This window comes from Falco naumanni, chromosome 8 (genome assembly GCF_017639655.2).
Source record: "Falco naumanni isolate bFalNau1 chromosome 8, bFalNau1.pat, whole genome shotgun sequence".
Classification (NCBI taxonomy): domain Eukaryota; kingdom Metazoa; phylum Chordata; class Aves; order Falconiformes; family Falconidae; genus Falco; species Falco naumanni.
Window position 1 is genome coordinate 1,478,405 of NC_054061.1, and position 16,541 is coordinate 1,494,945.

At 42.4% G+C, this 16,541-nt stretch overlaps 1 protein-coding gene across 1 annotated transcript; it reads right to left on the reverse strand.

Annotated features, from left to right (window-relative positions):
- Positions 1-679: 679 nt before the first annotated feature.
- CDC23 (cell division cycle 23) lies at positions 680-9,351 on the reverse strand. The gene is made up of 16 exons (XM_040604403.1): positions 9,196-9,351; positions 9,052-9,124; positions 8,038-8,175; positions 7,741-7,783; positions 7,307-7,412; positions 7,079-7,211; positions 5,767-5,944; positions 5,568-5,665; positions 5,252-5,333; positions 4,502-4,655; positions 4,230-4,349; positions 3,779-3,854; positions 3,395-3,456; positions 2,507-2,585; positions 2,287-2,406; positions 680-1,512 (listed from the first exon to the last, which is right to left on the reverse strand). The coding sequence occupies exons 1-16, from the start codon at positions 9,318-9,320 to the stop codon at positions 1,342-1,344; spliced, it is 1,758 nt and encodes a 585-aa protein (XP_040460337.1). The 5' UTR covers positions 9,321-9,351; the 3' UTR covers positions 680-1,341.
- Between the last annotated feature and the right edge of the window lie 7,190 nt (positions 9,352-16,541).

The window sequence follows — 16,541 nt, forward strand, 5'->3', positions numbered from 1 at the left end:
CATCAAACACAAGTTTCTGAACTTGGCATTCAGTGCCATTATCTAAGCTAAAATACACTTTTATTAATCAAACAGTATTGTTGCCCATTTTCTGTATCGCTGTGCTCCTTACCCTGTTCATGTACATGTTTGTTTATGTTCCAATAGCAACCCCAACTGGGACTAGCCAGCAAACATGAGAAACCCAAAATCTGTAGTCCAGGGTTAAGCCTCAACAAGATACCCAAGGTCTAGACATGGATACAAAAGACTTTAAGGTCATGCGCAGAAACTGCAGAGACCAGAGAACGTGAACATGTACTTAAGTCACTGAAAGCATATACATATGTTCCACTGGCAAATATAAGCAAGTAGGAACAGGATCAGGCCACTTCTACAGTTTCTGTTTTAAGTAAGTGCATCCAAGGCACTGGCCTCTTGTTTATGTTAGTATGGCCATCTGTGGTCATGGCTGTAGTAGGTGGGCATACACATGCATCTTTGAAATTCACACCGAGCCTTACTATTGGCTGGCGGTGTGAACAGCAACAAGCAGCAGCTCTGCAGGGGAAGAATCCCCTGCACCATACTGTCCATGAGATGCGGCAATCCTTAACAGAACGATCCATTATGGTTCATCCAATTTTCTTTGGTACAGTATGCATGAAAACTGCACTATAAAGAAGCCCAAGGACAGTAATTTAACCATTAAGTTTTTTAATTGTGCTATCCCACTGGCTGCCTTTCTACTGAAAGCCAAAGTATCTGTCAGATCCACAGACAGAATGTCAAACAGCTGTCACCTGCAGCTACCTGGAGTTCCTGTGACACTTCTCAGTCCTTCAACAGAGACACGGCACCTATATCTAAGTGTCTGTATCCGCTGCTGTAGTGGAACATCTTCTGTGTAGTTCAAGACAAGCAAAAGTCCTTAAGTAGCCAGGCAGGTAACAGTTTTCGATATAGACAGCAATGATACCACTAAGACGTCATCCAAAGAAGTTCAGTAGAGACCAGAGGTAATGCGGCAGAATTAAATTTCATATGCTTTAACTCAAGCAGACAAGCTCTTCCCAATCCCTCAATTAGGAGTAGTCCTGTGTATTGGAACACATCTGCCCTCTGACTGGAATGACTTGGTGAGAAGTACAACAGGTTCTCACATCTCAGCATAGGCACTTTCACATAGGCTGCACCTTTGTCTGCTGGGGCACATCCATCTTCAGCTGTGGGCTCTGGTAACGCCTACCCTTCACATGAAGGCAACAATGCATGTAGAAATTTCGCTGGAAAGAAGTAAGTGGTTGCAAACCCCATCCTCAATGTCACATTCAATGCACAGGCTAGAAGTATTGGCATTATTCATGGTGTTACAGAGGACAGATTGAGTGGGGAGACACGACGTGTAGGAGTGTTGTTGGCTGACAATGACGCAGGGAGGAAAAAGGGAGCAGCAATATCTGTGGATGATGTTTCTCCTTGATTGCGAAGCTGTAAGATCTGCCGCAGCAGGGCCTTTCCTTCTTCCCTAGTCTGAAAACAATTTGGAAAAAACAATACATGAATGGGTGGGTGGCTCCTGGGTCAAATTCAGTATGTCAGCAGCATAAGTTATGGTGGTTCATGATTTTGTAAGGCTGCAAGCTATAAAGAACATCCTCATTTCTTTTTTCTTCTGCTATTTACAAATGTTAAGGTATGTCACTTTTTTCTTTATTTTATCTTCCCTCCTTTTATTCACCTGATTTGCACCTTACTTGGGTATTTCAGAAAGTGGTACCATCAACCACTGAAGCTGTCTAAATATTCCAGAAAAAAGTACATAGGAGAAGCTTCAAATAAGCACCCACTTACAGATACAGGACATCTCAGAATACAGTGTCACATACAAACGCCAAGTACTGTTACATCCCCTGCACTGTCTACACACAGAAGATGAGAAAAAAAGCAGTTATGTGAGTACCATCACTACACACACAGTGTGCGAGTCTGTGACCATTTAACCACCTCCACACCACCAAGATTTTCAGCCTTCCTAAGACTGCTATATGGAGCCCCAGATTCTTTCATTTAGCGAACACCAAATGAGACACGGTTCAGTTTTACTATCTACACCATATTCCATGCTTTCAGTCAATCAGCAGCAGCATTAGTGATCAGATATACAGCACCACCACTCAGGATGTGGCCTGCATAGCAGACAGCCTTCATTCCTCCAATAAAGGATTCCTTCTGTTCCAAGGGGAGCTAAGATCAAGGTCATAGATCCCCTAAGAAAGAAACACCAAAGACTGTGCAACTACTCACATCATTGAACGTACAGCACTTCTGAGCACATGCTGAGGCTTCATCCCAGAGCTTGCACTTGAAGTAGTACTGGGCCAAGTAACGGAAGGCAGTGCTGACTTCTAGGTGCTCCACTATCTCCTACAGAGAGAGGGGTAAAAACCATCATCATCTGTGAGCACCTTCCAAGATCATTCTACACCATGCTTACTTCTCCTTTTATTCCCGAGATTCATCTTACCCCACAGGAATAGATATCCTGGATGTATTTGATATAGCACTGAGCTGCCTGTTCAGATTCATTCAGCTGTTCGTGCAGCCTAGAAAAGCAGAAAAACGCCACTGGAACAAGACTACACTGTTGAAGACCTTCTGGGTCTACAAGAAAGTACCTACTCGGCCTAACCCAGACTAAAGCCAGGTCTTTTCCTTCAGAATTTGCAAGACATGCACCATGTACTGCTCCTCATGGAAAGACCAGGAAGGGAGCCAGTCAGATACTAACTGCTAGAAGCCATGACAACCAAAGCAGGGACCTTTGCTTATTCTGTTACATTTTAAAGCTTTTAACAGACCTTTGCCATCCTATTTACTGGCTATTTCCTCCAGTGCTCCTTGTTCTTCCGCTACATCCCAAAAGTCTTTGTACAGCAGCTTCACCTTTAACTTGCCCTTTTCCTTCCACTTCACTTATTCCACTTTAAATTACTTTACCCCCACCAAAATTAGTGCTGATGTGACAGTGTTCAAGCAGAAAAAAAAATTTTAAAAAGTAATCAATCTACAATTTTGTACAACATCCTTCATCATGGATTTCTTTGAGTTTCAATACAACAAACATAATTGCTAGCACTGCCTGCTCAAATCACCTCTGGATTCAGAGGTCCCGTGCAACCCACATTATGGTATGATTCCCCTCTAGTTGTCCTGAGGGAAACTTAAAGCTAAAACTGGACACGAGAATTTGCAGTCACTACAGACCTAAAGATACCAGTTATTACACAGCTCCAAAAGTAATACTACCTAACAGCAATTCCACTTGTTCTACATTTAGTATTTTATCATTAGGTATTACAGTGCTAGTTGCATTCAACACAACATTTACCATTCAGTGGTAATACATACTCACTTTGCTAGTTTCACCAGTGCCATTTTCTCCACATCTCCCACTGCATAAGCTCTCCAATAGCACTGTCAAGGAAGAAAAGTCAGTCAAGTACACCACAGAAACAACGCCAGCTCATGACTCATGCAAGCAAGTCAGAAACAGAAAACTACAAGGCTTTCTAGCAAAGGGGCACGTATCATCTGCAGACTACTCTTTGTCAGCTGCTCTAATTACATGGCAGCAGAACTTTCACAATTGTAATAATCACAGAAATGGTTTCAGTTAGCTCCTAACAACATGCCATATGCACTTCCAGTAGTGCTAGCAACACAATTTTGCTGCAACTCCACCCAGTGCCCAGGGAGACATCCCAATGTCCTATTCTGCACATCAGGTCTCACCTACCTTTTTAGCTTCCACCAACTGATTGAGTTTCTCATAGCATTCTCCTAGAGCAACCAGCATACGAGAATCATTTGGTCTGTAAAAGAACAATTCCTAAATGTAGTTTAATGGACAGCCAGCTGATCTCAGGGTGGGGTAAAAAAAATAGGGAGGAAGGTGGGGGGCAGAGGGGGAAGATAAAAAAAAAAAAAAATCTACACCTGGCAGCGTCTATCATCCTCTCTTACATAAAAGATCACTTATAGTCCTGATCAGTGCTCCTCAGCATTTAACTGACAAAGCTCTTGTTAATAGTTAACTAATACAACTAAAAGGATCTGGAAGAGAGACACTGTACAAGTCACATAGCACTGATGCTCTCCCTTCCCCAACTTAGTTCCTGCATGTAAATTCCTTAGCTAGTAGCAACCACATCAGACTGAACACCAATAAACACAGCTCTCAACACTACCTGAGCTGGTGGGCCCGTCGATAGTAATAGAGACAGTAAAATGGCATTTTGAGGATTTCATAGGTTTGCCCCAAGCCATACCACGCTCTGTAGTCCCTTTTGTTCACCTCTATTGCATGTCTGTCAAAGGAAAGAAGATTAAATAGTCAGAAAGCCGTCAGGATCAAAACCAAGACAGAGTTCAACAAAAGAGTAACAAAAAATAGAGGATACTCCTTCAATCCTTATGCATGCAGACTCAAACACCATTTTGTGCAGTACACGAGTGATACCTGTAAGCCTGGATAGCTGCAGATGTGTTCTTCATTTCCATATACTCATGTCCCATGAGTGTCCAGGCTCCCAAATAACGAGGATTCAGTTTCAAGGCCCTCTGGAAATAGAGTGCTGCTTTTTCATGCTGGGAACGCAAGCTATAATAATTCCCTAAAGCAAAAGTCGCAATATTTAAATAAATTAAAAAAAAAACACAAACAACAACAAACCAGCAGAGAAACAGAAAAGAGGTAGAGGAAGTATTATATACTACCTCCTAACTTAAATTATAAGAAAAGTCCTATTAAAGGCAGCTCCAATTCAAACCTCAAGAGACCTAATAGCAGTCTGTTCTCAGTGTTCTGGTCAATCCTTTTTCAGTTGTACCAATCAATTAAGACCCCACCCCTTTGGCCCTAAAACTTGTATCATGATCTAATAAATTAATTTCCTGGTTATGACACACAATTATTTCCATTGGCGTTCTATACGCCAGCAATATACCATTGTTGGTATAAAGGGATTATCAGCTACATGGCTCTTCATAATCATTTCTTCAACTCCTTTTTGCAGTGATAGTATTACAGCAACTCTTTCAGAGAGAAATGAGTACTCTCATATGGTCTGCCTTTTAGGCCACCTGCATTCACATTCACCAAGCTGTTTTGATAGCCTTGCTGGCTGATCACTTTCACAAGCATTCCCAAGATTTCCTCCCACAGCCTGCAGACAGCATAGTAAGAGTATGTAGAAGAGCTGGCTCTCACCAATTACACAGCAGGTCTCAACACGATACTTGTCTATTTCACAGAGATTGTGAGCCAGGTAGCTCAACTCAGGCTTCATGCTCTAGTGAAACAAAGAAATAAAAGTGATGAGAAAAGGAGCATGTTACCATTTCAAAGAAAACCCTGGCAGTCAGCAATGCATACGTTGCATCTGTTTCATGGAGCTGTGAAGCAGAATGCAGAAGCTGAACACCTATATCCAGAGAGGCTAGACAGCACCAGCTGCTTTGCTAGTGTTTAACATACCTCTGATAAATACCGTCATTAAGGACAGGCAACAGAAAAGAGTGCTTACCCTTACATACAGCAGGTTGGAGAAAGTGTCCATGTTTTCTATCCTGTAAGGATCTTGTTTCCTTAGCTCGTTAAAGATGGATAAAGCTTTGTCAATATCTGATGAAAGAACAGCAGACAGGAGAACAAGAACTATAAATGCCAAGTTTGCGTTAAGAGTTTGCACTGCTCATTCCTACTAGTTAGGAAGTGTCACTGACCTCTGATATTGTGGTAGGCAACTGCAATCTGAGAGATGATGTAAGTGCTTTTGGAAAATCCTGCGTCAATGAGACTCTGGTACTTCTGCAGAGCCTCCTCTATCAGCTGCAGCTCTGTATAAATGTGTGCAAGAAAGAACTCTTTCATCCATGTATCCGGCAAGGACAGGAACTTCAACTAGCAAGAACCAAAGAAGAGGAGGAAGAGATGACAATCAGTATTCTAAGAGCCACCTCTGGCAAATAATCCATTAGCTTCCCTCCCATGGTCTTGAGGTAGAAGGATTTTCTGCAATTGCTTTCTTAAACCACAACACCAGCTACAAAAGATCAGTATGAGGACCAAGAATTAACATCAGGTTCTTCCACAGGAGAAACTAAATAATGCCTATAAATTGAGAATATTGAAACAGGAAAAGGAGCATTAAGACATCCAGTCTAAAAAGCAGTACAACATGGACCTCATAATTCTGTTTACTTGCTCCCAATCTATTCCCACAATGGCTGAAACTGCAGAATTGAAACCATTTCACTTGGTCAATCATCAAAGCAACTGTCTTCAAATCTGACAGCACCTGGCTTCCGTTTCAGCCACTGGCCTTAATTCTCCATTAAACTCTGAAGTCCTTCAAAAGACTGTATTTTCTTCTTATGTTAGCTCATCAAAAACAGTGGTAAAATACTGATGTTCAAAGTGAACAGACTCCAAATAATCTCATCAAAAATGCAATTTTTTTTCCACAAATCAGTTAAGTCTCTCTTCTGTGCCACCTCTAGTTTTTTAAATATTCCACCAGTCAGAACTGACTGAAGAATTTCAGGAGTGGTCTCATAAAATCCCTTGCATAAAGAAAAATAATCTCTTTTGGTTTTGTATCTAAGTTCAGGAGATGAACTGTGTCAAAGAACTATGTGTGGCTTCATATTTGACAAAGGGAACACCTACATTACTGTTTTAAAAGCAGCGATTCTACATATCCTTTCAGGCCACCAAAAGTGCTCAATGACTGTGTAACTCCTTCACATGACAAGGCAATAACCCTGCTAACAACTACTTCAGAATATACGAATTAGCCATTTCTTAAACCACTTTGTGAGTGAATGATAAGAAATTGGTCCTGCCTGTATAAAGATGCTAAAGCTACAGCATGGCAAGCAATGGAAGAAGAGGCTTTAACCACATAATTTACAATCTTGGATTGGCTTGCCTGATAAAGTCTCACAGAATAAGGCAGTAGGCGACATCAGTCTTGTGGCACCTCAATCTTTTGTTACTGAATCAGGTTAAACTCTGCAATCTCCCAAGTTTTACCATCTCTTTATCTGTAATCAAGTTGCAAAGTTCCAGCCAGGCTCCCCAGTGCAAAGGTAAGACATGAGCAGCTTCCACAAACACATCTATTGCTTCTTTCACCAGGTCCAGCTTCCGCAGCACAACCCCATATCTGTAGGGAAAGTTATCAAGTTAATCAGAATCATGAAACTCTGCATATCCACGCAAATGCACACAAATATATTAGAAATACGTGCAGACACCTACAGATAAAGGCCAAATCCATCCAGTTCCCGTGCCTTGTGTTTCTTGCTAAGCTCAACTCTCAATTCCCGTAAAGCTTCATTTTTCACCTGTCCTTTTTCCAGAGGTCCTGCATGAAGAGAAGTCAAACAGCTAGCTTTCAACCAAGAGTCTTACCACAGCAATTGTGAAGCCTAGGGTATATTCAGAGTCATCTCTGACATGACCTGAAGGCTTCCCAGCCTGTGATTATTTTCCTCTTTTTAAATCACTTTGCCTGATCAACTGCTTTAACAGTGGAACTAACACATGGAAATCTGTAACCTGTATTAAGCCAATGAGTTGAGAGAGAATGAAAGATGAGGGGAAAGCCATAAAACCATGATTATTAACACGAAGAGGTGTTACTGAAGCTTCGTGTTAATAATATATTAACATATCAATAATAAGAGACTTACCCAAACTATCCACTGTCTCATCATCCTTCTTCTTTTCCCCTGACTGTGAAAAAGGGGAAAACCACGGTTACATTACAGTAACATATTCCTTATGTTTGCTGCAATGCTAGCAGCAGCATGTAAACTGAGTTTTCACAAACATCACAGTTTAAAAGGAACACCCCTTCCCCCCCAGATATCTAATTTAGACTTTGAGGTGATCATTTGGAACAGAACAGGTAAAAAATAAGGTACACCAGGGAGGGGTGGGAAGCAGAGAAGCTCAGTGCTAAAAGGCAACTTTTCTTTCTGTCTTACCAGGTATCTAGAGTACATATACAAGAAGTAAGCTTTCTGACTCTTGCAGCCCCGTAGAAAATAGGCAGCCCTGTCATACTCCTTTAGATCAAAGTAAGACTTGGCTAATGTATAGGCATCCAGATCACGAGCATCCTCCTGCAGGGACACAGAAGAGTTTTAAGACTTCAAAAGCTCTGATATGTTTTAGGAAAATCACCTAGTTACAAATGCACCAATGACATTGCTCTAAAAGCTACAGATGTAGTTTATCCATCCCCAAAGACGGTTTGAGTGCAATTAGAAAAGCCTCTCCCTCCCCTGACGTGATCAGATTCTTAGTTTTCAAATAACAAGTACAAACTAGTTAGAAACATTTAAATAGTGAGGTTCCAGAAAACATATTGTGGCAAGCTGCCAAAAGGCATGAATTAGCTGTTCAGTGAGTAAAAATGACCCTAAATAAGAAACATATTCAGGAATTCCCTATGAAACCATATTAAACCGCTAACATAAATATGAACATTTCCTTGGTAAATATGTCTCAAAATGCACTTATGACATGTTACACTAATGTAATTTAGAAAACCAGGCATATACCTAAACACCTACAGAGGTGGGGATGGAGACACTGCTTGTTTCTGTTGTGTCTGAAGGAGCACAAGTTTAATGGCGCAACATAACTTGTATTATAACAAATACTGGCCTTGGTGAAGAGGAATTAAAAAAAAATTAAGTAGCACAATTTCAAATTTTGTTTACAGAGCATCTCACTTAGGGCACAGCAACACATAGAATGGAATGCTTTCATCTGCGAAAGCATATCCAGCTCTGTCCACCCTGTTAAATATGTAACGGGGGGGAACTCCACGGCCCTGTCAGACAAGCAGGGCCCAGAACCGCCTCCCGCACGGTTTAAAAGGACCGCCATCACATCTTCCCCGATAGCTGGGGCAGGAACACAAGCCAGCCCTGCCAGCAAGAGCTCCAGCGCTTTCTCTTCGAGCTCGCCCGCCCCGGGCCCCCAGGCCGTACCTCCGTGAGCGCGGGGGGCGGCGGCAGCTCGCTCAGCGGCAGCGGGTCCAAGGCGAAGGCCAGCTCGGAGGCCCTGCGGGGAGAGAGACCCGTCAGCACCCGGCCCGCTGCCCCGCCCCGGGCCCCTCCGCCCGCCGCGCTCACCACTTGCCGCTGTGCTGCAGGCCGCGCTCGCGGCTGCGCTCCGCCACGCTCAGCAGCTGCTTCTTGATCTCCCGCAGGTCCGAGAAGTCGCTGCCGCCGCCCAGCCCCGCCGCCGCCGCCGCCATCCCGCCGCCGCGCCTCCCGGCCAATGGCAGCCCCGCGCCCGGCGGCGCCCTTCCGCTCTGCGGACGCAGCTTCCGCTTGGGCGAGGCGGGGCGCCTCGCTCCCAGTCAGAGGAGCCTTGGCGCCTGATTGGCCAGCGGCCGCGGAGGCGCGTTCTCGCTGCGTAGCGCTCCGCAGCCAGCGGGGCACCGGCAGCGCGGCGGGGCCCCGGCACGGCCTTGCTCGATTCGGACTGGCCCTGCCCTGCCCTGCTCGGGCTGGACCGCGCGCTCGCGGCGGTGCCAGGGCTGTTCTGCCCTACGGCCGCCGCCTCTTGTCGCCCAGCCTGGCGCGGCCTTCCCTGGGGCTGAGGCGGGCTGGCCCTGCCGGGCCCTACGGCCTGGCCCGGGGGCTCCGCGTTGCCCTCGTGCCCCGTGCTGCCGTTCACGGCGCTGCCAGTCGAGCGCGGGTGACGGCCTGGGTAACGGGGAGCGGGCCCCGGGGCCCGGCCTGCAGGCGACCGGGCCGGGAGCAGGGCCCAGGGCGGTGTCTCTTTGAGGAGCGGGGAGGGGGAATTAGAGCAACACAAAGTGCCCTGAGAAAGGCCAAATACACGGGTCCTAAATGCTCCTTTACTTTTTGGAGGTGTGAGACTGTTTATCTTTGTGCCACCCTCCCCTTTTTTCTGAGTTTTGCTTTTTTTTTTTATTTTATTTTATTCTTAAGTAGCCTGCACCTGCTGTTTGTATGCTGTCTGAATGGTTTGGGGCTTTGAGCCTTTCCGCTAAAGTAGATAGCTTTCTTTACCAGATGTCTACACTGAGGTGCAGAAGCTGAGGCTACAGAGTGAAGCAAAACAAGGACTGGAAAAAGCTAGAAGAAAAGACCCTTCAGAGGAGCCTGAGAAAGTGTTAGTATTGTAAGGAGACATTTTGGAGAACCTTCCCCCACTTGACAGCAGCTGAAAAACTCATTCAGTGCTGACTCAGTGTTTCATTTATTTCTAATTTTTCCTCTCGTTTACATAATTCAGCTCGTTTGAGTCTTGGACTGGTGATGCTGGGATCACAAGTCCCGTAACACTGGAGCTTCATAATCCTTCTGAGATCAAGAAACTCCAGTCTGTCTTGTTTCTTAGTTGATTAGTTCCTAGCTGATAGCAGAAACACTTGTTACATTGCTGTGTGGTCAAGGTCATCTGATTGTTTCTTAATGGGGTATTTCAATTTGCCTTTGTATTGATAACACCTCCTAACTTAGCATAATTAGAAAATTTTTATTCATACACTGCTACTTCCTGTGCTAAAAACCATGAAGAACAATCGGTCCTAATACTGGTCTCAAGCCTGTACTTTTAAGACAGTATTATTTTTATTTTAGCCTCTGATTATTTTTCTGTTGCGTTTTTTTTCCTGTGATGCTCTGGGAACTTCACTGGAATTACACTAGGATGTAATAAAACTGCATATTTTTTTTATGGTGTTTCGTTCTACCTACAGAAATTTAAGCACTTGTTTCGGGATCGTTGTGCCCCACAACTGTTTTAAACTTTTTTCCAGAAAAGTAATAATGCACGGTTGTGTCATTCCAGTATCAGAATGTCAGCTTTAACTCTGTCTTTTAAATAAATTAAGAAACCATACTGTGAAAATTCATTTTGTATGTCATTTGTAGGTTACACTTTTTTTTTTTCCTCTTTTTCTGATGTTAAGGGCAGTATATAGTCTGTATCGTGAAAGTGTCCTTCGCTTTTTTTATTACAGAAGTGATTTGAAGCAGAGGACCCAGTGTTTGAACTGTCCACAAGTTCACTGGTAATGAAAGAAGTGTAATTGATTAGCATGATGTCACCATACTTGATTCATTATTATCATAAGGAAAGTACTTTTTTTGTGACCCACTGAATGTCACTGTGTCTTACAGTGAATTCCGTTTAGATTCTAAGGTTACCACTGGCTTTCTGTTTGTTGATGATTACTATGACAGTTTCTAGGTTGTGTCTCTGCTGATATGGAGGAGCAGCCTGCTGAAATCAAGGTTGTTCTGCAGAGACTGACAAAAATAGGAATAGCCCAGTTTATTGTTTAATGATGGGTTATTTATAGTTTTTCTGGGTCTTTCAAACAGACAAAGCGAATTAGTCCATTGTTTGAAGTGTGATTTTAGTATTGCATGTTTTTTTTCCTTTCTTAATCTTAGCCAAATATGTTGTAAGTGCGGTTGTAGCTTTGACAGAAAATACTGCTATTACTCTGCCAGCCCATATATCCAAGATGTAATAAAAACTTCTTTGTTATTCCTGTTGTTACAAAGATGGGTCTGGTTAACACACAAAATGCCTGAGTCATTTCTCACTCCCTCTCTTCTTGCCCCACCCCAAAACACAGATGGAAAGAGATTCAGTGTTTTTTCTGAAGATAATTTTTTTTTGTCCTTACAGTCTTTTTTGTGTTCTCCATATCTGGGGATCAGCTGTTAGTGGGCTGGTTTGTACTTCTAAATTTTGTATTTTATAGTTGTTTGATAATTACATTGTTTTGATTTAAGGATGTTCAGTTTTTACAAGAATCCAGTTAGTGATTTATTTTTTATTTTTTATGTGTGAGGTCTGTGAAGTAATTTTATCAGCGTCTGTTTATCTTCAGCTTTGGGCCCACTGTGTGTTACATGCCGTTTTCTTGGCTGGAGGCAGTAACAACGAGCTTGAGGTGTGCTATGAGATTTCATTAAGAGTTACGAAACCACAAAACGCACAAAGTGCTGCTTGTTTGGATGCTTGCTGAAATCTAGGCAAAATATCCTTTGTCAGGTTCCTGGTGTGTGTCACTTGGGCAGCTATGCTCTGGCTGTTCATATGATCGCTTTTGTAGAAGAGCAGCAGTTCTGACCGCTGTGACATACTGATATGTTTAGAGAGAAAACATACTTGGTTTTTGGTACCCAACCAGATGGATTTGTTACTTGCGGTTCCAGCTATTCAGCAGAAGGTGTCGCTTTGGACTCGTTCTTGGAAGCAGGAAGAAAAAGGATGAGAGGGTACTTAATGATGGCTACGAGTTCAATAATTCAATTGCTTAATATGTGCTTCATAATGAGAACTCATAATTCTTCCTGTCATTCCATTGTGTAATAGATGCGTCTTTTAAGTGACACCCAGGGCTGGCTTTTAGAGCACAGGACTAATTAAATCCTCTGTGCATGAAAGCTGATAATATCTTAGGGAGATACAGATTAACTTAGCTCTACTAATTGGGTGATGTTGGAAGAGCAGTTTGTTTACCATGTCATTGCAGGGCTACCTGGGTGAAACTGTCTCTAGTCCCTCACAGAAATGTGGTCACAAACCCAATGAAATCAGCATGTGTGTGTGGAATGGTGTCCATCATGCAAATGGGTGTGTAGGTAGTTACTTTAAAAGGACTTCTATTTTTCCAAAGTTAAAATCTTCAAATCACAGCTGATGCTCATTGAGATCCAATCTAAGTGGCCTTTACCAAGCCAAATGTCTTGCTAATACAGGGAGTTTAATCTGTTGACAGCATTGGAGAAAATCCAGACTTCTGCATTATCTGAATTCGGCTTTTTTATTATGATGCTATCAGACTGTGCTTTTTAACTTGTTTAAAAATCAGCTATGGTTACAGGTTCTTGTAAAATTGTATACTGAGAAATTTGATGTAATAACTTCTTTTCTACTGTTGGTTGCATTCTCTATTGAGCACAGTTAATGCAACTCCTACTTTTGCTTGCTGTACAGTCTGCCAGGACATCATTAAGGTTCGAGCCTGGAAACCATGTGACCCTAAGATGTGAGGGAAACCATTTATACTTGATTTACATTGTGACTGAAGAATAAATTCTCACAAACTGTGGAAAGTTTCAAAAGGCGGGAGATAGCCTGTCAGAAGGGGAAAAGGTTACCCAGAAATTTGTGTCAGCTCCATGGTACAGTTGTTGAGCTCCTCAGGGTAGAATTACTATTATTTATTGAAGGGGACTTTTGTCAAACTTCTAAGCCCGTGGGGACAAGCTTTTCTTTCCAATATCCTTTATATTTCTCTTTAATAATGTTCTCCCTTCCAGAAATGAGAGTTATATTTCTGCCTGGAGAGCATGTGTATGCTGTGTTAGACCTCTTTAAGTGACCTTTCGTTTAAAAAAACCCACAAAACAAAACTAAAAAAACAAAACAGTAGTATGAATCTTCTTAAACTGGCTATCCTATAATTGATTTTTGGATACTTGAATTGTACTATTTCAAGTGAAATTTGAAGGTAACTTCTTTAACTTAAGTACGTGTACATATATATGTGTATAAATATTCTGTCCATGTAGCAATCAAGATGTTTCTCATTCTTCAGGTCCAGGATGTAGGTTACCAGGTGATAGCATTTCAAAGACTGCCACTAACACTGATGGAAGATCTTTGAACAGTTTCTGCCTCTTGAAAAATTATACCTCAGAAGGTCTTAGTGTGACAACAGCATGTTTTTAAAGAAAATTATTTGCTAGAAAAGTATGAACTTGGTAGGTACTTGGCATACTTTTGTAACTGTTTTGAGCAGAGTTCAGAAGGAATTTGATCTGACCTTCTAGGATGTATTCTAAACAGCATGTTCAATGAACTGCATCATCCTCATGTGAGATGGCACAAATGTGTACCTACAGCATCTAGATTGTACTTTATTAATATATAGATTCCTGCAACAATCAGCTAGTTGGAGCAATAAATTGATGTGTGTATGTAGCGTTTTTCACTCATTGCATTTGTAAAAGGTTCTTAATTGCAAATACGCCTCTGGCCCATAAAGTAGATGTATTTAACCTTTGGTGTTAGTGGGCGGCCTTTTATTGTGATTTAACTGTAGCCAAATAATCAGTTACAAAACTGCCAGATACTTGTCACAAAGCTGCAGTTGAGTTTTCCTTTGTGTTTTTTCTAAATTGCAAGACTTAAGTCCACAGATAGGGAGCCAAATATTTATCCCTTTATAATGCTGGTTTCCCCCCCCCCTCCCCAAATCAAAGGCAGAGTGATATGGGAATATCTAAGAGCAAAATAAGTTCAGTGGGAATCAAACTTGGCCCCTTTTCCTTCTTTCCTTTTTTTTTTTTTTTAAAAGGCACAGCCTTATCAGGCATGTAGTGCAGCTTGAGAAGTAGAAGTGTTTTAACTTATGTGTATCAAAGTCAAAGCCATTACCAAATAAAACTGTAGTTCAGTTCCAAAATAATCATGTAATTGCACAGCTGATAAAAATCAGCCCTCTTGCTTGCACTTGTTATTAAGGAGAACAAAGATGCAATTAATGTATGTTTAAATAGGTAATGTGCTTATTCTGCAGAAGTGTGTGAAATGGATGTATAAAAAAAGTCTCATTTTAAAGATGAGGTATCACACAGGTGCGGCATCATCTCTGCTAACAAAGACATTAATTCTATGAGCTTTTTCTCATCTGTGCCAAATTATCTGTCTTTAGTTTTAGGGACTTTGATATATAGAAATTATCAATAGTCAGTGCGGATAGAGGCTTTAGCCTGTCTAGTTCCTCTGCATAGTACTGCTAATACTTGGAATTCCTGGTATAGGTGCTTAGAGGTAGTACGGTACTGGGGAGAAACGGCAGAGCCATTCCTGGAATGTGAGCGGGAAAACTGATGACGAGAGGAAAGCTGCTAGGGAATTGGGAAATGAAAAGGTTGGTTAAGAGCAACACTAGCAGGACTGGTATCTCTTGGATCTCAGCAAACAGTGCCCATAAGGGAGGGAGTACCACAGCAAAGAATGCTGCAGCTGTAGGGGCGAGGGCGTGCCAATGCTACCAATTCAGCTATATCTTAATTTCAGCAGCAGGTAGGGTTTGGCTGCACTTGTCCTGGTTAGATACTTCTCAAGAAATTCTGGTTTCAATAACCTCTTTGCAGTTCTCCTCGCCGCACCAGCTTTTCCTTCAGACTGGATGTTAATATGGAGAAGGGGAGGGGGATGAGAAATACAGAAGGTACAGAAATGTTTCAACAAATCACAGGTTTACAGATGCTATCAGACTACAGGACTAGAGGGACCCAAGCAGCTGAGATGGGCACTCTGCAAGGTGTGGAGAGCAGTGGGAAGTAGGGAGAGGACGTTTGATGCATATGGAAGTCACATCATCTGCCATCCTTTGGGGTCCTGTGTCAGTAAGGTCAGTATGAGCTACTGGGTGTGTTGAAACAGGTAGCTCTACTGTGTATATCTGCTATGAGGAAGTTCTCAACACAGGATTTTCTGCACTGAGAACCTTGTCAGAACCAACTAGCAGAGGCTGGGCTACAGGGACCATTGAGCTGGCACCTTTTGTGTTCTTGGTGAAGTTTATGTGTTTGGCTTTTCTGACAGGAACTCTTCGTGCTGGTTCTGACCTGGTTATTACAGCAGTGGAAGTGGCAATTTGACACTGGTCCCAGTAGTTCTGGAGGTGATTACTGGCAGGGTCATTAACAACTGTTTCAGGCAGCTAAATCTTTTAAGACCAAGACAGATCTGTGAGTGGGCAAAGTGGGAATGCTGTGAATAAACACAAAAAGAATGCAAACGCACAGGAGGAGGTAGTTTAAACTGGAGGTCTGACAAGTGATACGAAATTAAGAGTTTTATGAAAGGAGCAAAGCTTCCTAGTGAGGTGCATTGGTGTGGACAGTGGTTGTCTTGGGACAGAAGTAGACACTCCATGCTGTGAAATGACACTTGAAATACACTGAAAAATGGGAAGCTAGGGTTTGCAATCTGTGGGCAGAAAGGAAGGGGTAGATTTTAATATAACTTTTCCATCTTAAATTTGTGCTTTCTCCCCTCCCCCTCCTTTATTTCTTTATGTATATGCCAGTTGTTAATTTTGTAAATAATATATGCTGCATAACAAAAACAGGGAGCCATTTATTAATTATGAGGAATGTACTGCAGGATATCTCATGTGACAAAGTTGCATTATAGTCCACAGTCAGACCGTCGACCAGTACAAGCTAAAATGTCTGTTGTCCAGAGAGCATGTTAATGTGAGTCATGAGCACAGAAGCATTTTTTTCCCAGCTGTTTGATGCAGTGCGATGTATCCTTTGCCCTTAGGTGACAAACGGTGATAGAATACACTGCAGGGAAAGTAAAACTGCCCTGATTGAAAACAGACGCGCCTTCATTGCAGGCATGATGGAGTAATATAATTCACTGCAACAGTTGTTTACTCTTTTTAATCAGAATTTAAATG